At 42.9% G+C, this 21,523-nt stretch overlaps 1 protein-coding gene across 6 annotated transcripts in view; it reads left to right on the top strand.

Moving 5' to 3' along the window:
• The window catches only part of LOC311156477 (sodium channel protein type 5 subunit alpha-like), a 216,366-nt gene that overhangs the window by 83,716 nt on the left and 111,127 nt on the right, over positions 1 to 21,523 (top strand). For 5 of the 6 annotated variants that reach the window (XM_084210431.1, XM_084210430.1, XM_084210428.1 and 2 more), the window contains exons 9-11: positions 7,148 to 7,289; positions 8,959 to 9,156; positions 12,960 to 13,133. In XM_084210431.1, coding sequence (XP_084066557.1) covers positions 7,148 to 7,289; positions 8,959 to 9,156; positions 12,960 to 13,133 — 514 coding nt within the window. Of the gene's footprint in view, positions 1 to 7,147; positions 7,290 to 8,958; positions 9,157 to 12,959; positions 13,134 to 15,554; positions 15,957 to 21,523 lie in introns of all 6 variants that reach the window. The other variant, XM_084210432.1, reaches the window with a different exon arrangement.

The raw sequence follows: 21,523 nt of genomic DNA, 5'->3' as shown, positions 1-21,523 counted from the left end.
CCAGTGTTCAACTTGCTGCAGGAATGGGTCCATTCCAGGAAATGGGATACTGGGAAATTTAGCATGTGCCTAATGGGAGTGGTGTGTGCATTACACTCACCAGATGCAGCCTGGTGAGGTACAGCTGGGCTCACAGGTGGGAGAGGCTGTGAAGGCTGCTTGAGTGAAGAAGGGAACACAATTTCCAAATGTTTCCTCTTCAAATGTCACCAAAGCAAGGGTATTTTGGCAATAACTCTTGTTTAAACTACCAGAGCTAAAAAGGTAATTACATCTCAGATTATCAAGCAATACTAGTGAATTTGTTTCAAACCTTCAGGCTATGCAGCACACCTTAAGTGTGTTTACCTAGATCCTGATGTAAATTACATAAGCTTTTCCATTTACTCTGAGCTGGGTACAGTGACAGGAGAGTGAGGATGGTCTGCTCATGGTGAGAAAACCTTAACAAACAGAAAGCAAGTGTGACACCTCAAAGGTGCTACAGGGGCCATGGGCGTGACTCAAGGAATTATACAGGTTTAGGAACAATAATAACAGTCCCCATTCCTAGGGATCAGTGGTGTATTTGGAAGATCATGTCTCTGGTCAAACAGCAGCAGCAGGGATTAAATCCAAATCCACTCAATTCTTAAGGAGGGGTAATATTACCTCTTAGTCAAAGCTGTAATAAGCTCATCAGCCACATGAGAGGAGCAGACTTACTAGAGGCTACAGCCTTCATTGGGCAGTAATCTACTATTATGTTTATGATGATAAATTATTGCCCTACATTTTGTTTGGTGGGTTAGACAGAAGCTCCAGTGTCTGGCCACTGGATTGAGTCAGAAGAAATAAGATCTTGCTTGCCTGGCAGCAGTGTGGAGCCTGAGGAAGGCAGGCTGCAGGAGAGGGAGTCATTCCCCTGTGCACACAGGCTGAACCCACGGCTTCTCCATCTGCCCCAGCCAGCACCCAGTGGGGGAGGCTGAAACTTTCCCTGGATCCCAGTCAGCAGCATGCACAGGTCAGTGGGTGCTCTGAGAGCAAACCTGATCATGGGTGTGGTATTCACATGCCTTCTGAACAGAGAGAAGCTGCGAGACGAGCAGAGAAGAAGGAAAATACAATTCCTATCTCACTTGCTGTGCCTGTGCTGTGCTAAAGTAGAATGCAATATGAAGATTGTTTACCCAGAGTGATGGTGTTTTGTTCCTTGGCCTGTCAGGGCCAAGTGTGTGTGTGTGGGACTGTCACGGGACAGTCACGACAGAATCAGGGATGAGTGCAGCTCTGTGCAGTTGTGAGCAAGAGTGAGTGCATGGCAGATTCAGTTCAGATACAATATACATAGTACATATAATACAGTAATTCATTAGCCTTCTGATGATAGAGTCAGATGCATCATTCTCTCTCCCCTTCATCGGGTTCACCTTTGATTTACAATATGTGGGCACCTCCTTCTCTTTTCTGCTCCAGTTTCAACTTTTGGTTGATGCTGTTCTTTATTCTGAGCATTTCTCCTCTTCTTTGTCATCATCACTGTTTTTCCTCCATTTTCTTTACAATACATGGGCACCTCCTTCTCTTTTCTCCTCCAGCTTCAACTCTTGGTTGATGTTGCTCTTTACTCTGAGCATTTCTTCTCTTCTTTGTCATTATCACTTTTTTTCCCTCCATTTCCCTGCAGCATATGGTTTAATTTACTTGCACTTCTGTCATTTCAGACAATTGGCACCCCTTCCCTTGCTTTTAAAAATGTCATTCCAATTCTCTCTGTCCATTTAGATGCTTAGAGTGAGAGCTGCTGGGAGCTCCTGGTCAGACCTATCCAAGACAAATCATGGCACTGCAAGTCAGATTTTGGCTTTTAGATTATAATTAGCGAGGAATTCTAAGTCAAACACTCTAACAGTGATTAGTCTTGAATATTACAGAAAGAGCAAGGGTAAGAGAAAGACCTGTGACTGTGAGCAAGGGAAAGAGAAAAACACAGGTTTTTCAATGGCTTTTGCTGAAGTGCTGCTGGCTTTTGGCCCCTTTCTCCTACAGGCCCAGTTACCCTTACAAAATTCATTTTTTAAAATATTTTCCTATTTTAGAATGGCTAGTTTCATTTATTTGGGTAAGAGCAAATGTTAGTCTAAGGATCTCTGAGGATCTCTAAGCCACAGTATGATCTTCTATTTTGACTGCTGTCTCCTCCCTCAGGGAAAGGAGAAAATATGGAAAGTGCGGGGAAAAATACTCAGGTCTGTGGTCTGAAGGAAATCTAAGCCTCTCTTTTGTGATCTGTGGACTTTAGCAGGATGAGGCAGGTTGAGGAAGACTGCTGTGCACACCAGCCATGCAGGCCATGGGCATTGCCTGTCCTTCAAAGGCTGCCAGACCCCACCTTGGAGCTCCATTTTCAACCACCAGGGCCATTCCCATTCCCCAGGATTTAGCCATGTGTCAAAGACATCAGCTATAAACTTTTCAGCTTGATTTCTGCATTCTTAGGCTTAAGGTGTGACCTGAGCAGGAGCACTAAAGGACTCTTACCAAAATAGGGGTTTGGTTTTTTAAATTTTTGCTGTGTCTGTGGTATGTGCTTCACTGCTTCTGTACTGAGCAAGCCAGAGTGTCCCTTTGCAACCTGAACCCAAGGAAAGTGCAGCCCCCACCTCAGAGATGTCACTGATGTTGGCTCCTGGTGGCACATGGAAAACCCTCCCTGTGTTTTCAGGCTCTGGATGCTACAATCCAGTGCATGGATGTTTTACAAATCTTCCTTTATTGCCCAACCCTATTGGGCACTGCATCCTGGATCAGCAGGTTGCTTGGCCTGCCTAGATTAAACTCTTGAGACAGAGCATTTTGTAATTATGCCCCTCAGCTACAGCTCTCTGGCATTCCCAGCCTGTGTTATTTAAACCAAAGCTATTTCTTATGTCCTTTAATTTCCTGTACCAATGCCAGCTTGCAGTGGTGATTACAGCCTGATGGATAGGTAGGTAGGCTGCTGCTTTTAACTTTTCTGAATCAATGACACTAATTTTATTGTGATCAATTGAACAGCATCCTGTGACACTCCTGTGGAGGATGGTATATTTATGTAGCTTGTTTTTGTTGCCCATCCCTGTGCATCAGAGGAGAGTACAAACCTCTCAAATGCTTCCCTGAGGTAAAAGAAGCTGAAGAGTTTGCTAAAAAATTCAGAGGGGGTAAGCTTAATGTCATACATGGAGGAAGGCTCAGTAAAATCTTCAGGCTCCTTAAAAAAATCCTCAGAGGAAATGGTGTCAGTTGCAGAATAATATTCTCATGTGAGAGCCTTACACCTAAATTTCTGTAGTGTTTTTCTGGGAAGCAGCATTTTGTTTTCCTCTCAGTGTTTTTAACACATTCCCATACCCTGTGGGTTATCTCTGCTGGCCACGAAAGAGGGTGAGTAGGAATAAGGAGTTGACAAGTAGGAAATTCTGTCTCAAGGGTCTGGTTGCCATAATAAGGGTATAAGCTAACATTAACAGCATTTTTGGGCTGGAGTTCATGCTTTTCATGCTGCAGCACCTCGTTTGAATGCTCTTAAAGCTGACAAAAATATTACAGAAGTGTGTTTTCCAGGTTTCAGCTGGGATGGAGTTAATTTTCTTCCTCATGGCTGCTACAGTGCTGTGTTTTGGATTTAGGATCAGAATGATGTTGGTAACACACTGATGTTTTCAGTTGTTGCTAAGAAGTGCTTCTACTAAGTGAAAGACTTCTCAGCTCCTCCTGCTCTGCCAGTGAGGAGGCTGGGGGGGCAGAAGGAGCTGGGAGGGGACACAGCCAGGACAGCAGAGCCCAGCTGGCCAGAGGGATGTTCCAGACCATCCACTCAGTGTATAAACAGTGGGGGAAAGCTGGCTGGGGAACACTGCTTGGGAACTGGCTGGGCAGTGGTGAGCAAGGGGGGAACACTGAGCATCACTTCTGTAGTTCAACTCTTTTATTATTGTAATTATTCATATTGGTATTATTTTCTTCCTTTTCTGCCCTATTAAGCTGTCTTTATCTCAGCACATGAGATTTCTCGTTGTTACTCATCCAATTTTGTCCCACATCCCACTGGGGCTGGGGTGAGTGAGCAGCTCTGTGGGGTTTGGCTGCCAGCTGGGGTTAAACCCTTCACTGTGGGGTCAGACAGGGGAAAATGACCCATAAAGACAGAACTAAAAATTTTAAAATTGTATTATATGTGTATCATACTAATGGTTTTATAAACAGAAAATATTCCTCTGAGGTACTGCTGCTCACTGTCACAGTCAGAGGGGTTACATCTCTATGCCCTACAGATTCTCAAGCAATGTGCTTTGAGCACTTCTTCTTCATCAAAAGCTTCCCTAGAAAGCAGCATTGGCAGTGAACCTGAGTGACTTTTTATCCTCTAATACATGCTCAGAAATTCCTATGAAAATTCATCCCAATGCTTCTAATAACTCCTTTCTCCCAGGCCCTTGTTCAAAAGGGTGAAGAGATTAAGAGGAAATTTTCCCTACTAATTGAGATGCAGAGGAAAATCTCACCCTTCTCAATAATTTACATTAATGGCAAAATTTCCATTTTGCCTGAGATTTTAGGTAACATATTTTAGAAGAAGCCTGATTTCCAAATGACTGCCCTGCCTAGACTGAAGTCCACCATTAAACTAACCACCAGCAAAGTTTCTCTCAGCTGCATTGGGTTGTTTAGCCATTAGTAATAATGTTAAAATAAGAACAATGAGACCAGATCAATGGGATTTCTCTTTAGGGAGAGATGAAGGAAAGGATTCTGCACCTCTGGACATGATCCCCAAGTTTCCAGCCACACCCAGTGTGTGAGTGAAGTTGTTTTCCCACGGCAGAAATAATCAGCCTTACAGAAAGGTTCATGTCTTGTGTAGACACGATATCTTGGAGCCAGCAAAGGGAATTTCCTCCTCAGGAGCCTGGAGAATCCATTTCTCAGAGCTCCTGAGCAGCTGAGTGGCACATCACGGGCAGTGAAGGCTCTTTGCTGCTGCAGATCAGAGGCAGAAATCTCACATCTCTGCGGCAGAGTGACAGCAGATGCTGCCTTTGGGAGAGAGGAGGTTTAGTGAAAATTCTGCCTCAAAAAAGGACATGGGTATACAAGAGACATTCATTGTGCATCTGCATATTTTAAGGGGAAAAAAGATGAGATTTCTGCATTTTATTATCTTCTAACTCAGTGATGTTACTGTATTTTTTATTGGAATGTGGCTCTTATTAGGAATAAAATAGGTAGTCAAAGTAGGAAAGATCTAGAAGGAGGCATTTCTAGACTGGCAGGGAAAAAATTAGGAGTGACTCTTTTTCTTTCTTTGTGAGATATACCAGCTGAGAATTCAGATAATAACAATTATAAGCTAACTTGGCTCTACCTAAGGTGACAGAATCACTTATTATACCCTCACTTGTGTGCAACATTTAATTCACTAAACATCAGCTGTTCATTTTTTATTGCTTTTTCTGAAAACTACTGTAAACAAGGATCTGCACACATTTTGCAATGCTTCAGCACTCCTTTTATCAGCGTTCAAAGCAGACTTACTTTAAAATTTGTGATTCACGACTGATATTAAGATTCTAAAAGTGCTGTTGAATGTCTAATGGTGGTGGCAGACAACATAGATTTGTATAAAAATATATTCTCATTTTGACATGCAATAGAGGCTGTTATCCTGTGCTGTAAAATTTATTTTATATGTGTATAAAGATTATAGTTTTTAAAGAAAAAGAACACTGGCTTTCACATTGACACACACTCTGCTTTAACGGGCATCAATTTTTTTTTCCAGAATCTTAAAAATTAATTTGCTTTATTTGTATTTCTGCTTTGCATTTCAATTTCTGGCAATATTCTGCTTTGGTAAAAAAAGTAGCAGTGACAGAGAAACTGTAAGATATTTGGGAGAAAATGAAGCTTAAAGCTGGGAGAAAATGAAACTTAAAGCTATACAATCTGCACGACTGGTGACATGTCCAAAATCCCTCATGCTCCAGCCATCCCCAGTTGTGGCAGCTGGAATTTGCAGGGAATTGCACCAGGTTCATCTCTGTCTGAAGGATTAGGAGAAGAGGGAGAGCTGGTGTAGCTGCACATTCTGCTGAGATCTGCTTCTCCAGATACAAGATGCTTCTCACCTAAAAAATTCCCAAATACCATGAGGCTCCAGGGCACTTCATCTCATACTCCCTTCCTAGGATACATGCAGAAGAAAGCCTTTGCATATTCCTACATCTTCAGTTTCTAATAGGTCATACCTTACTTTTTGGAGAGTGGCCTCTGATGTGCCAGGGCTGTGGGGGTTTTTGACTAATCTATTCTGAGAGGTTGGAACAACCCAGGATATCTTCCACCTTGTGTTTCACTTGCTGATGCAGTTCAGTGCTTACACAGTACCACTGAGAGCACTTTTTATCTCTTCTGGCATATGGGGCTAGAAAATTACTTGTAAAGAGCCTCAAAGGTTAATGAGAGCCAGCGAGATTCATGCTATCTGCATGCCATTTAATGCAGTAATCCACAAGACACACAAGGAAAAGCATTTCCTGGCAGAAATAGAAAAAAATGTCACGACCCCAGACTGTGGCGGTGAGTGGAACAAAGGGCTGGGTTTCTTAGATTAAACATTTAATCCTTTTGGGGGGTGAGTGAGGTCAGGCAGAGGAAGCAATCAGGAAGGTGCTCCAATAGCACAGGCTGGTGCTGCCCAGACATTGTCAGACTGTGTAACCAAAAGAGCAGGTTCACCATCACAGTGTTACCTGCTACTGTAACAGGAGACACCAGGTTTTTGATTCTTAATTAGGAATAAGTGCTGAGAGAAATCATATATAAGCACCTAATTCCAATCTATTCAAAATTTGTGAAATGCTTGCTGATTATTTGCCATTGCAGCTCGTGCTATGGTTTTTATTTTCCTGTTTATCCTTTCAAAGAAAAAATAAGGTTGCCAAGACCTTGGATGTTGTGAAGCAGCATCACCTGTTTCCTGTGGTTTTACACAGTGAAGGAACTTATCATGGATGACCTGTGCTCTTAACCAAGGACATTGGATGTGTTTCCCTGGAAATCACTTTCTCCATGTTGGAGCCATCTAAGATGCATCTCACAGATTATATTTGATGTTTTGCAGCACCTGCCCTGAGGGATATATATGTCTGAAGGCTGGGGAAAATCCTGACCATGGTTACACAAGCTTTGATACTTTTGGCTGGGCCTTTCTCTCCTTGTTCCGTCTTATGACCCAAGATTACTGGGAACGTCTTTACCAACAGGTATGAGGCCATTTTATTACTGTTAAAAATAAAAATAAAGATATCATCTTGTTACAGTGGCATATACAACAGTTAAAGACAAGAAAGAATTGCTGGCTCTTAGGTAAACTGTACTTTGTGTACATTCTAGAGAAGGATAATCAGATGTTCTGGAGAAGAACAATCAGTTCTAATAATTAATTAATTTTCTTAAGGGGGATGATGTCCAAAGACATTAGGCTGGGTGTTTGTGGAATTTGAAAAAACGTGGTATTAAGAGAAAGACACTAATTCACCTGAGTCTAGATGAAGTTCACCACTTAATGAAGATCACCACATCACCATGTGGTAATTTTTTTGGTGGATAATGCAGCAGAAGTTAATATTTTGAGTCCAGCCCAAGAAAAGGCCAGAGAAGCACAGAGAAGCACCTGTGTTCTTGTCATGTGTGGTTTTGCAAGGCGTAGTGATGAACACAAATTCAGAAAACAGCAAAACTACATGAAATATTTCAGTTCTCTCTGCTGCAAGCTCTTCATCGTGGACACCTGACAGACAGGGGCACAAACAGATCCAGACTCAACTCACAGTCACATGCAAGGTGGTCTCTGAGTAAATGCTCATTTCAGCATGCATTTCCTGAAATGTGTGCAAACCCCAAAGAACTACATCTGCCAGTTTGGTACTGGATTGCATTCTCTGTCCATGAAGCCACTGACAATTTGCTGCTGCGTCTCAAACCTGCCAAAACTGGAAGGTGATCATATGGAAATCAGGGGATAACTATGACAGAACCACTCTGAAGGTACTGAGGTAAACATTGCTGAAGATTTGGGGGATTTCAGCTTCACATACAGCCAGTCTTGCAATTTCACTTCAGGAAAATGTAAAACAATGAAACTGAAGATTCTTTAAACAGCTGTATTCACTTGCTTGGCGAAGAGCTACGTGTACAACTCTGGAAGACAGAAACTGTCATGGCAAATAAGGATGAACATCACTCCACTTTATTATTTGACCTTATGCTATCACACAGTGTTTTCTGTCAGTAGTGTCAACTCTCTGAGCATGGGACATATCTGTTACATATCTGTTACACATAAGCTGTCCCTCTAAATTCCGGTTATGCCAATAAATCTGGTGAAGAAGCAGGGGATACATTCAAAAGAGCCCAAGGTTTGATTTTTCTCATCCTCACACAGATGTCTCAATGATATTTGGTTGAGCTGCACCCTAAACATGTATTTTTCTCTCTGAAAAAGGACCTGGATTGTAGACATCTGAAGGGATCCAACACGAATCCCACTTGGATGGTTTCTACACACTAGACAAAACCAGACTGAACTGTGGGGGAATTTTTCACTGCAACTGACTCTAATATCTATTCTGAAAGAAAACCAGCAGAGATATTTGATACAGGAGAAAAGCATTGAAAGCATTATTCTTTTAGAAATTAATTCACTGCAAGACACACAATTTTTGATTAAGGTATAAAAATTTATTGGTGAGGAGATTATTTCCTTGTATGTGGTTGTCATTTCTCATCAAAGGCTTTCTGTTTGAACTATTAACAAAGGCTGAACTCAATTATATTATAAATTAATTTTAAAAGAAACCCCTTCTTTTCTTTATTTCTTTTTCTTTTTGAAAACACGGTAAAGCAGTGTTAATTTTACTTTTGCACGTACAGACTCTCAGATCAGCTGGGAAGATCTACATGCTTTTTTTCATGCTGGTCATCTTTCTGGGCTCGTTTTACCTGGTCAACCTGATTCTGGCTGTTGTGGCCATGGCATATGAGGAGCAGAACCAAGCCACTATTGCTGAAACAGAGGAGAAGGAAAGAAAGTTTCGGGAAGCCATGGAGATGTTGAAGAAAGAGCAGGAGGTCAGTGAACTATGTGACATGATTAGCCTGGGGTGACTTGAACAAATGTTACCTTGGGATTTACATCCTCTTTTTTTTTACATTTGTGTGATAACCAAAGTAAGAGTTTGCTTGAAAGCAGTTTAATGTTTATGGCACTGGATGAAGTTATTGCAATTTTTTTTTTTTTTTTGTGAAAGAAAAATTATAGTTTTCCCTGTTAGGAGTGGAGCCATTTGGGGTTTACATATCCAGAAGTGGAGAGGTTTAACCATGCCACATATGCCAGCACAGAAAATTAATATAGTTTGGCATGTGAGATGTTTTAATGATGGTAAAACTACATCTGCATTTGAGCACAATCCAGCTGTTTTGGTAGCTCAGCCAGAGCCCCAGCTGAACCTCCTTCCACCACCCCTTTAACACACATTGTTTGCCTCATTGTCTTCCTCCACTGGTTGTAAATATCCAATTGTTTGAAGACGAAGGTAAAGGTGTAGATTAACCTCTTTGAAGCACATACAGCTTCATTCCTGGAAAAGTAAACAGGCAGACCTTGAGGTTAAGATCTGCAAATTATGCAAAGGGTATGGATTTAATGTTATGTCATAAATTTAAACAAACCAGGGAGGCCAAATGGTGGATGTAGCCTTATAGCCTTAATAACAGTATTTAATTTGCATGTGGTTTGTGCGGGGTGGAAAGCTTTTATTAAAGAGCAGAAGAGAACATTTTAGGTGCTGTGAACAAGAAGACAATAAGAAAATTAGTCTGAAATAACACGTAGCACTGTAGTTCAGAGAAATAAATCCTTGAAACACAATATAAACTAATATACATAATTTTCTTTTGGGTACATATGGCTTCAGGGCCTAATCCAAAGCCCATTTAAATCCTTGGAAAGAAAATAGAAAATGCAATTCACTCTTGACAAAGTGCTAGTAGTGGCTTATGAATCATTTAAGTCCTTTTAAAGATCCTCTTTGATAGTTTAAGTAATAGGTAAATGCAATTTAGTCCACATACAGCCACTTTGAACAGAGTAACTCTGCCATAACCTAAGGGAGCAAGCTGAGCTCCAGCTCGTACCTATTTTGTACAAATTTTCATGTGTATTGACTCCAGCTGAGCTCTTCCTAATAACAGTCAACTTTGGTAGCCCCAACTATAATTAAAGATATTTAAGAATTTCATTTTGAAGGCTTTGATTGCAATTAAGCCTGTGTGTGTACACAAAGAAAAGGAACACTAAGCCCGGAAAGCATAATGTGTCAAAAAACAAAGTTGCCCCTGAAAATCTGAATTTTCCCCATTTGTTTATATGCTTTATAATAGAGTCTTTTCTTCAGCCAACCATTTCTCATCTTCCCTGTGCCCTGTTCAGTGCAAAGGGTGGGCAGTACATGACTCGAGAGCAGCTCTTTGCTTTCTCATCATTTGTTCTGTTGCCTTAGGGCAGCTTGAGCAGACTTCCCAGCTCAGGCAGTCAAAGCCTGCTTGGAAGAGGAAGTGACTAATATCCTCCAAGGTTTTTCAGGGCCTCTTGCCACTGCTCAGACTCCACGTGCTTCAGAAATGCTCCATTGTATTTGTGATATTCCTGGAGTATTATGCTAGTTTTGTGGGAAGGAAGTTCAGGAGTGGAGTGATTTGGGTCCGTGATGTTCACTAATAAGTTCAGTAATTCTGCAAATCCACTCCTGGCATCTCAAAGTAGACATTTGGAAGGAGAGGCTCAGGAAAAGGAATTGGGGCTGCACCATGGAGCTTTCAGATGTGCTGCTGAGATATCTCACCCCGGTCAGAGCTACCCAGTTTGAATCTGATTCTCCAAACCTCGATCAAGATCGTGGTTTTGACTTTCTCACTGTACCATTAAGTTCTTGCCTCAAGAGCTCTCTTTTGCATGATCCTCACAGCAAGGCTCATGTGAGCTAAGCTTTCCTCCCATCCTTCAGCCATCAGATGTCCTTGCCAGGGGTGCCTGGTCCCACACACCCTGTCTGCCCCTGGAGCTGTTGCAGTGGGTGATGGCCTGCAGTGCCTGGGGAACAGGACATGGTCCAGCCACAGGAACCCAAACAGAACAGGGAGATAGGCAGGACATGGGGACATCCTCAAGCCCAGGCTGGACTGAGGACACTGGTAAGGTGTCCCTGCCCATGTCCCTGCCCTGCTCAGAACTCTGATCTCCCTTCCAACACAAGCTGTACTGGGATTCTATGGTCCTCTGAGCCATGAGGAATAATTCACTCCAAATCCTTTTTCAGTATCTAAGAGAGGAATTGAGTGCAGAAACAATTCAAGCAATAAGTAAGAAAATTGTAAGAAACTAAAAATTAGCTTATTTTGCAGTATGAGTGCAGCATGCTTAGTAGCACAACCTGCAATATTTTCTAGAGCAACAAAATATGACAGCAATCAAAAAGGAAAACCAAAACTGTCCAGGCCAGCTTTTATAATGTTCAGTATAAAGGGAGCAGAAATATAATTGTTAGACCTGCTTGGGGACTATCAGTCAATTTATACAATTGGTCTAACACATTCCTAAATCTGAGCTTAACACCAAAAGACTTGCCAAATCTTTATGAAGAGAAAGCGCTTCAGCATAGCAATTAAATCAATTGACTCAAAAAAACTCCCCAACAAACCAACCAAAACAACCTGGACCAGTGTCTGGGCCCTCCTCCTCTCTGCTCTAAGCAGCTTGCTTATGAAAGATATTTCCCACAGGAATTAAGTTTTGTTGTGCTCTCAGCTTGATGGAGCTACCGCTACTCCTTGAAATACATGATTGATTCTTTACACGGCTGTTAAGTGCCTTCACTTTCCTTGGACTGATGCCTGTGGGAGGAAGGGAGTGTTTTGCAGTGGAGAGATGATTGCCTGTTTGATTCTAGTGGCTTGCAGACAATAGCACTGAGGATTCATCTGTTTCTCCTGTTCTGGGGAACCAGGAGAGGCTTTTTTTACCAATTCACCCTCTTCAGGTGTTTCAGCTGGGGGCTCTGCATTGGGCTGGTCTCCAGGTCACTGATGTGGCCACCACTGGTTCTCCAGCAGCTCCAAACCTGACCCTTGTGCCCAGAGTCCCCTCATTCCTCCTGCCTGTGCTGGGGACAGGCCCCCAGCTCCCCCAGCTCCTGTCGATCTTTCCTCCTGGCTGCTCATTTGCTCCCAGGGCTGAGGTTTTGGTGCTCAGGCTTTGGAACTGGGCTCCTGCAGGGCTCCCAGCAGCTGGTGTGTTATCAGCCCGCTCCTGCAGAGATCCCAGCAGATAGCCAGCACAGCATGGAAGCACATGGCACAGCAAAGGCCACCTTATCTCCAGTTAAGCCCATGGCTCTTTCCTTGCATCCCTGGTGGCAGCTGCCTGCGCTGCGATTGGGATAAGTGTTTACAGAAACGTGCCAGCCGAGCTGCCTGCTGCTCCTGGCATCCCTCTGTGCAGGGCAGGGAACATCCCAGCAGCCAGCTGGGCTGCCCTCCTGCCCAGCCCTTCAAGGGGCTCAGGTCCAGGGGGACTTTAATCTGAGGATCCCCAGCTTGAGGCTTTTCTTTGCCTGGCACCAGAAGTGTTAGTGCAGAGATGTGTGCGCGGTGTGTGCGCACGGGCTGTTCCTTCATGATACGTCAAACAGTCCTGTGTGGGAACTCCACATAAAAACCATCCTTTTATGCAGCCATTCCTAAGTTTTGTCATTACTTATTTTCCAAAATTTCTAATGTCTTTCCTTAAAATTTAAAATAAAAAGTAATTTATGAGCCGTAGTAGTTTTCCCTGAAATAACAATATTTATACTTTCTACAATCTTCTGATTTAGGCACTAGCAGCAAAAGGAATTGATTCAATGTCACTCAGCTCATTGGAAATGTCACCTAAAAGTGCAAAAGAAAGAAGAAATAAGAGAAAGAAAAAGAAATCTTTGGGGGCAGATGAGTATGGGGAAGACCAAAGGAATCCCAAGTGTGACTATGATGATGGTCAAAGGAGGATGGTAAGCCATGGTCTGAAACAACACTTGTTCCACACTGTACTTTCCTGGACAGGCCAGGTTCTGAGCAAGGCAATTTAAACTGAAACTTTAAGAAGAAACAGGTATTTTATATCTGAACTGATATTAACATGGCAGATACAGCATACAGTCTGTGCTAGAACAGTGGAAGGAAACATATTACACTTTATTTTTTATATGAATTTAAAATGCCCATTAAACATTTTTATAAACCTGTTTTTTTCAATTTGTTTCCTTTTTTTTTTTTTTTGCCTCAAGATTACCCTCGATCTGGTTTATTTTCTTTCATTCATCTGATTATAGCTATCCTATCCCTACTAGAGATAAAAAAAAAATCTTAGTGGAAACCTACAAGGCTTAAAAATAAAAGAGAGGAGGAGAAAAGGAGGAAACTTGTCTCTGAGGGCTTTTTAAATATTATACAAAGACATTATTAACATTTTAATATTCCTTTGCTAGTTGCCTCCAAGTCAAAACTTTGTGGCACTTGTTTCTACTTTCTATTGCAGGGAAAAAAAACAGAGTGACAGTGTTATTAAATAAAGTTTTATGTAAATGTTCCTGACATGCATGAATATGAATCTGCCCATGCTGTGTGTATCAAGGGATCATAAATAGCTCCAGATAATTTGTCTTTGTTTAACTGAGGGCAAAGTTTAAATCAGTTTGTTTTGTTGTTTTGAATAGCCATGTAATGGGCTAAGTCCTTTTCTATTTTGTTGTCATTGAATTTAGGGATACTTGGCAGCCATAAAAAGCTCATAAAAAACCTGTAAGTGGTGTAAGTAAATGTGACCAATTAATGACTCCCCAGCTCACAAAATTTACCCAGAGCTGGATTTCTGTAGATGACATGCATTTTTTAATCCGATTGTTTGTGTCGCTGTCCCATTGGTCAAGAGGGTTGTGTAACAAATTGCACCTTTTCTAAACCCACAATTGCTCTTTAGCTTCATTCTGGGTGGGTTTCAGGACACCACGTGCCAGAAGCACCGTGGATTGGAGCTGTGCATTTTCAGTTTATTTCTCAGATTAATATTCCTTGTTTTCACTTTTCGCCCCTGGATGTCATATGCATGAGAAGCATGGGAGACACATTTCAAAGCTGATAGTAAATCTTCTCTGCAAGGCTGTGTCTGGCATGGTTGGAGGGAATAAGGCTGAGTCATCATTCAGATGCTATCTTAGCAGCTGGAAGTGTGTTGCCATCAGAAATCAGTCTCAATGACTGTGCCATGGAAACCCAGGCATGGATTTCTGACCAGCTGAAATTTGGTAGCAATCCAAAAGGGCTGTTTTTAGTTAGAAAGAGCCTGGGTTTTGTAGTCCTCCATGTACCAGTGTCACTAACTAGCATCATTACCTAACTCAGTGGTGTAAGCTACAGCCCAGAATGAAATCAGGCTTCATTTGATTTGTCTGGTTTGTGGGTGCTATGGCAATCTGACCTCTCTTCATAGATACTTGGCTCATGGGAAAGTTCTGAAGAAGCTGGAAATTCTGTGCAGGCATAAATTCAAAAATATGTTCTGCCTAAATGCTCTTACTCCAGTAATTCCCTCTTTAGAGAGAAGAGAAAGGGATAGACTTGAATTCCTTACACATTTTCTGAAGATCCTTTTTGCCCTGCCGGATTTTAGGTGTGTTTAGTCCTTGGCTACATCTTGCTGATGCTCTGGCAGAGTTGCAGTCTCACTAACTGACGTCAGAGTGGATCGTCAAGGCTGATATTTAAGTGAGGGAGACTGCTGTGTACTGAGGTTACCTAGCCCTTAAGCAGCCATGTGCACTGAGATAATCATTTTACAAACTAATAAACCATATCCCTCTTCTTGCTCTTGGTTTGTTTTTTTTGGTTTTTTTTTTCTTTTTCTTTTATCACCTTCTTCCGTCGTATTCTGCTTCTTCTTCTTCCCTCTTCTTCTCATTTTCCCTGCAGTTCATTTCCTGCCCTATTTCTTTATCTATTCTTCTCCCACTGCACTGTTCCTTCCCTAGCTGTTATGAAGATGTGTGATAATGCAGTAGATTGGAGCTGGATCCCCTTTCCCTGCTCCTGTCTTCCACTCCTTGTGCTGCCTTCCCAGCTCCTCTGGCACTTGTCCCGTGGGGGGGAGTAGAAGCAAAGGAAGTATCACGCTGTGAGCTGAATGCCACCTTGACCCTTCCTATTTCAGTACATCTTTAATTGCCAAGTGTTAGACAAATACCTAAAGGCTAGGAATGACTCTCCAACCTCTTAACTTTGCGGAGTCTGAATACCTGTAATTAAGTTCTCTCTTTCTCCGAAGCGCTTGGTTTAAAATGGAACTCACTGCTCTCCCCCAGAACTTCCTCGCTCCTGAAAAACGTGTTGCAAAATGTTGTTTCTCTTTCCCCTTTTTCCTCTCTGGGGGTTTCCAGACTCTCCTTGGCATTAGTTATGGTCCCAGTGCAAACTTGGTGAAGCGCAGAACGAGCCACGGAAGCGTTTTCAGTTTCCGACTCCGTGGCAGAGACACTTGCTCCGAGACAGATTTTGCCGATGATGAGATCAGCATCGCTGGGGAAAATGAAAGCCACCGGGGCTCTCTCTTAATTCCAAGATCTGGGAGGCGTCCAAGCGTGCAAAGTCAAGTGAGCCATAGTTCTCACCCTACTACTCCCAACTACACCCAGACGGGCAAAAGGAACAGCTCAGTGGATTGCAATGGTGTGGTTTCCCTGATAGGAGGAGGCACCGGGGCACTCCACCCAGACCCTACTTCTCCTGCAGGGTTACTGCTCCCCCCAGTTATTATGGAAAAGCCTGGGACAGGCGACCTGGTGAGTACTTTCTAACTTTTGTCTGTGATTCGCGCTCTCGTTTCCTTCTAAATGTTGTTGGAGATTGCTGTAATTTATTTGCACCGTATGGAGTCTGTGGTGAGAAACCCAGACCCACCATTCCAGGCAGGGTGGGAAGACAATGAGTTAATTCACAGAGAAATGTGTGCCTAGTGCCTCATCAGTGAGGTTTGTGCCTTCTGGTGAGATTTTCTCTTCAGAGCTGTCAGGAGGCAAATACCTAAATCTTGAGTTTGACAGAGACTTTCTTTTCTTGAAGGGACAGTTTTAAGCTTGATTTCTTTTGACTTTTGAATACCTGACATTGTCTGGTGGATAGAAAGTTATGGTTTTTAAATGATTCCATGAATCTTGCCATCTTGAGTCTGTGTTTTCTCTTGCTGGTTGGTCTCTGTTTGCATCTGACCTCTGGTCTTCTCTTGGGCTGCTTGAGGAGGGCTGTTCCTTGAGTCCAAAGGTAGTTCCCAGAAGGGTTTGGCATCCAGTTCAAATAACACCCAGGAAATATGAGTAGATGATCTACAGATTTCAGCCCTTTTGCAGATTGCCAGCATCTTTGTTGCACAGCAACACCATGAGATGGTGTTTTTGGAAATAGCTGCTACAAAGGCAGAGGAATCTGGACAGGTTGCTAGTTTGAGTTAGTGGGAATTTATCTTTTCTTATGCAGATAATCTGCATTGAAGCTCATCACTTTTAACAGTCTTTAAAATGATGGAGGTCACTACTAGGGTCAGTATGGGCAGGATTCATTTCATTTTAGGGATCAAAAACAGACCAGAATAATCTCTCTCCTTGGAAGTGCCTTTTTTTCTGGTCAGTTTAACCACAAGTCTTACATTAGGTGAGATAAAGCCCACTCAGAGAAACAAGGTGCCAAAACCAGGTTATGTTGCTGGGGGGAAAAAAAAGCAAATGTGATTATAACATGTATTAGCCAAGGTATCTCCTAAAGAGAAAGGTGAGTGTGATGGATCCCAGCTGTGGTGTCAGATTATCAGTAAATTGAGAAGCAGTTTTTTTCTCAGGAGCCAAGCAGCTTTATTCCTTTCAGGGTTTGGACTGAATTTTTTTCCTCACCTATCTGGGAATTCTTCCCTGTAGTTCTGCAAATAGACTCTCACACCACCCATGAGAGAAGGGGCCAAGATACATGTTGGGAAACTGGTTGGTGTGAGAATTATCTGTTTTGTTGACAGTTTTGAGACTGCTGCTACTTTTTCAAATATCCACATCTTCCTTCATTTGGGACTTTGGTAATCCCACTTTTACTCTCTGTGGATAAGGATGACCAGATGACCAGTCCTGAGACAATTCTGTAAACTGTAAACAGCTGAGCAACAGAAACACTCTTTGTATAGATATGGAAGTTTTACTGGATTTAGCATTGTGGGGGAAAAAAAAAAAAAGTGTGTATTAAAGGAGCTGGGGAAGAAAATTTGTGCATCTGTTTTTAAAAAAAATCTGAACCAAAGTTGTAAGACTTCAGTAGATGAGTAGAGGATGTCCCCTTTTTCTCTGCAAGGAAAGCAGCTCTGCAGGCTGCTGAGGCTGTCCCAGCTGTCAGAAAAAGCTTAGCAAAGCACAAGAGCACTCAACCCTTCACAGAAAATATCAGTATTTTACAGGATTGGGTCCTGAGGTGACAGGGAGGCTCTGAGCTCTGCTGGCATTTATTTTCATTTGTCGGCTTCCTGCCTTTTGAATAAATGGATGTTGGAAATGGAAGGGCCGGGGTGGGGGAGCTCACTTGGCAGTTCCCTGCCCATCTAGGAAACAACACCCAGGCTCCACAGTAACAGGTGCTCATCCAGTGATGCAATGTGAGGGATGTTGTGTCTTTTGCAAAACAGGTTTGGTATCTAATCTATCCAGAAAATGTGGGCTGGAGTCAAAGGCTAACTGGCGAGGGGCCCATTGCTGTACAGATGTATTCACTGCAGGAGTCACAAGCACTGGGCAAAAATGTGCAGCCTCAGCTGTGGCTCAGGCACAAGGAAATAGCAAATCTGACCCCTCAGCGTGCTTGGAGATAAATCAGCATGTTTCTTGGCTTTGCATTTGATGATTTTCACCTTTTTCATGTTAAAATTCATAGGTGAATTTTTTTTTTGTTAGCAGCTCTGGCTTCTTTTTGCAATCTCTTCATATGTTTGGGGAGGGTAGAAGAAAGATCTTGCAGTTACCTCATTAACCTCACTGACCCTTCTGCTGTTATTTATTTTGAGCAAGTGTGAGCCCATGGTGGAAAAGGACCCACTTGGGCTATCTGTTGTATCTTTCATGAGCAAGAAATGAAGGGCCAGTCCATGAAAATGCATCACTGTAACCTGGCTTAAGCCCTGACTTGCAGCTTCCTGAGGTGTAACTGTGGCTTTGCTCATGCAAATGGAACACCTGGGTAGATGGAGCTGGAAAAAAACACAATTTGCAGCATTAGATTTCTGGGGATGAACTTTTTTAGGTCACTCTGTGATGCTGAGCAGTATCAGATGAACACAGCACACACCCATCAGGCTGCTACTAAGTGGGGAGATCACTGGGTTCTGATTTGGGGAAAGCTTGGAGGAGCACTTCTGATTTAAAAGACAGAGCAAACATCAAACAAGATCTGACCATCTCTGGTTTTGCATTTTCAGCCTGTTGGCCTTCAGTCTCAAACAATGACTTAGCCCACAGCTGTCACAAATTATCCCAAAGTGGGTCTCCCTCAGGTTTCTCCAGGAAAGCACAAACACTCACTAACCACTTTTGAGCATTTTAGCCTGATCAGCTTCAGCAATATTCATTCTGAACAGCAAAATGGTTGGGTGGGGACCACAATGAACAACTTCCATGCCTTTGTGTCAGTGCAACTGCTCCCCCCTGTCCCAGCCAGGGGCCATTTCCCCACGGGAATGGCTGCAGGTGGCAGCTGAGCTGCCATGAAAACATCTGTGCAGTTCAGTGCCCTCCACCAAGAGAGAAGTGGCTGCAGCAGTTTATCCCACTATTCAGGCTGGTGACTCAGAGGAGTGACATCCTGGCACTCGGCTGCAGAAAAGCATGTAAGATAAAAAATCCAGTTTCAAATGCTCTTCAGATGGCCTTGGCTGCTTGGCACAGATGGATGAGTGGGTTTCCATGAGAAACCAAGTGTGTTTGTGTCCATCTCCTCTCCCTAATTCCTGAATCCAGCCGAGGAAAAAGGGAGGATTTTAGATTGTCTCAAAGGATGGTGCTAGAGCCCATCAGTCTGGGGCAGTCTTGATGGCCATCAGGTTTGCTGACCATGGTCCATGCTGAGCTGCCACCTGCCCATGAGCTCATCTGCATCAGAGCAGTCCTGGAAGTCACCAGGGGCTTCAGTACCTGAGCAAGAGGAGGACATCCCACCCTCCACAGGGGCTTCAGTGCCTGAGCAAGAGGAGGACATCCCACCCTCCACAGGGGCTTCAGTACCTGAGCAAGAGGAGGACATCCCACCCTCCACAGGGAGCCCAGGCATCTCTGCACACTTTGCCACGAGAGAGTTCCCACAAGGAGTTGTTTTTAGTTAGAAAGAGCCAGGGGAGCTCGTGGGGAGCTGCACAGAGGGTTCAGTGCCATGAGGGTTCCAGCCAGAGGTCCTGCAGAGGTCATAGGAAGAGCAAAGTCGTGCAATAGGAAAGGGTGGCCTGCAAAAACCCTTCCCAAAATCAGGTCTGGGTCTGGCAGTTGTCACTTGGAGGGGAAGAGCAGTAGGTGGTCAAGTCTGAGGGGCGCAGGGAGTTTGTCCCAGGAAACCCATGGCAAGTCCTGGTCACTCTTCTGGAAATGCAGGGGACTCAGTCAGGGCTGTCCTGTTCTCCCACCAGCTTTCTTCAAGTAGTGCAGCTACTGATTTTATCAAACTTGTACATAAGACATAAGCAGGACCTGGTGATTATGCTAGAAGTCCTAATTGTTTGTGTCTTGACCTGAAACTGAGAGTTTTGAAAAATGATGCATTTTTACGCTCTTGCTGATTGCTGGGTGAGATTTTGGCTTTTGCCTTATTTAGAGAAAATCTATATATTGTGTAAGTAACTTCAGGGCACACGACAACCTAAAGGTTCTGCACCTTCCTGCAGTATTCATTTGTGGCTTTGCATTGCTCTGTTGTGTCTTGATGTTTCTTAGTTAAAAGGTTAGAATAACACTTCCCTTCCCAAGGAATTGATATGCTTGGGTAAAATTTGATTTATTTAAAGAGCTCTTACCTGGAGCTCAATTTATCCATGGATTCTGATGAGACTGAGTGAAATCTCACCTGTGGCTGTCAGGAACTTCTAGAGGGTTAAGGAACACACAAAACACCATCCCTTCTTGCCTCCTAAATCCAACTGGAGCTTTTCCTGTAACACTCCGGGGAAATCACAAGATTTTTAATTTAACCTGACTTTGCAATTGCTCCAGAGGTGGGAAGTGGAAGAGAAATGGAAGCAGGACTGAAAGAGGGGTGGTTTCCAAGTGGGCACTGGCTGTTAGGTGGTGATCCCCACTGCTTTGCTCTCCCTGGAGCACCTCCTCACCAGAGCTTCCCATGGGTGCAGGAGCAGGGCAGGGCAGCCTGTGACACGGGTTTGGGATGGACAATGAGGCTGGAGTAACCTGGGGACACCCCCTTGCACACAGAGCCTTTCCTGAATTTCCTCTTGGTCACACTTAGCCTTTCTTTTCTAGGAAACTTGAAATGCTGAGCATTGCTAGATTGGCAGGAGGGAAAACACCTGGAGAGAGGCCAAGCTTTTTATCAAGAGACTGAAATAAAGATTTAGGAATTTATCTTTAGATGATATTATTTTAAAAAGAAAAACAAACAAACAAAACAAGACCTTGCTTTTTGTTTCAGCTAAGCATAAAAGGCTTTTGCTGACCACATTGGTTTGAGGTTTTCATGTTTATCCTAATACCACCCTGAGGTAAAATTTCTCTCTTTTACTTTTTGCTTTGGCACAGAACTGGTGAAAAGGGAAAGTGTTAGCAGTTTCCATATTCAGAAATGAAGGTCAACAGAATAAGTAATCCAAAAATCCTCCAATAAGTTCTGTGGATGAAAGCTCCCTCTGATGCTGTCACACAGAGTTGTCACCACAGCTCTGTTTCTGCTCATTTCAAACTTTGCTTTTGTACATCCTAAATGTAAATCACTCTGATTTGGTACAAATATTTTTTTACTGCTTTAGTTTAGTTTAAGCATCACTTGAAACCGTCAAGTATCCCCAAAATGAAGTGGTTTCTTTTTAAAGCTGTGCTCTATTATGGCCACCTCCAATTTCATTCAATATTTATGATGGTGCCTTACTGGGTCCATTGCTCATGGTGTGGCCTGCCCACTTTTTTTTTTTTTTTGCTTGAAAAATATTGAAGTGTACAAGGAAAATTAAACCCGTCCTGGTTCCCAAAAATGGTCTTTAAAAAGGCTGCTCTGTTTAAGCCCATCTTCACATAATCATTTTGACATAGTTCAAAACTGTAGGCAGTGAGAAGAAAATATCTCTTTTATACATCCTCATTTACATGTAAATTACTGGATAGTATATTTG

Source organism: Fringilla coelebs (assembly GCF_963513975.1).
Source record: "Fringilla coelebs genome assembly, chromosome: 1".
Lineage (NCBI taxonomy): Eukaryota > Metazoa > Chordata > Aves > Passeriformes > Fringillidae > Fringilla > Fringilla coelebs.
The sequence above is the reverse complement of the archived record's forward strand: the minus strand, read 5'-3'. Positions and strand labels throughout refer to the sequence as shown.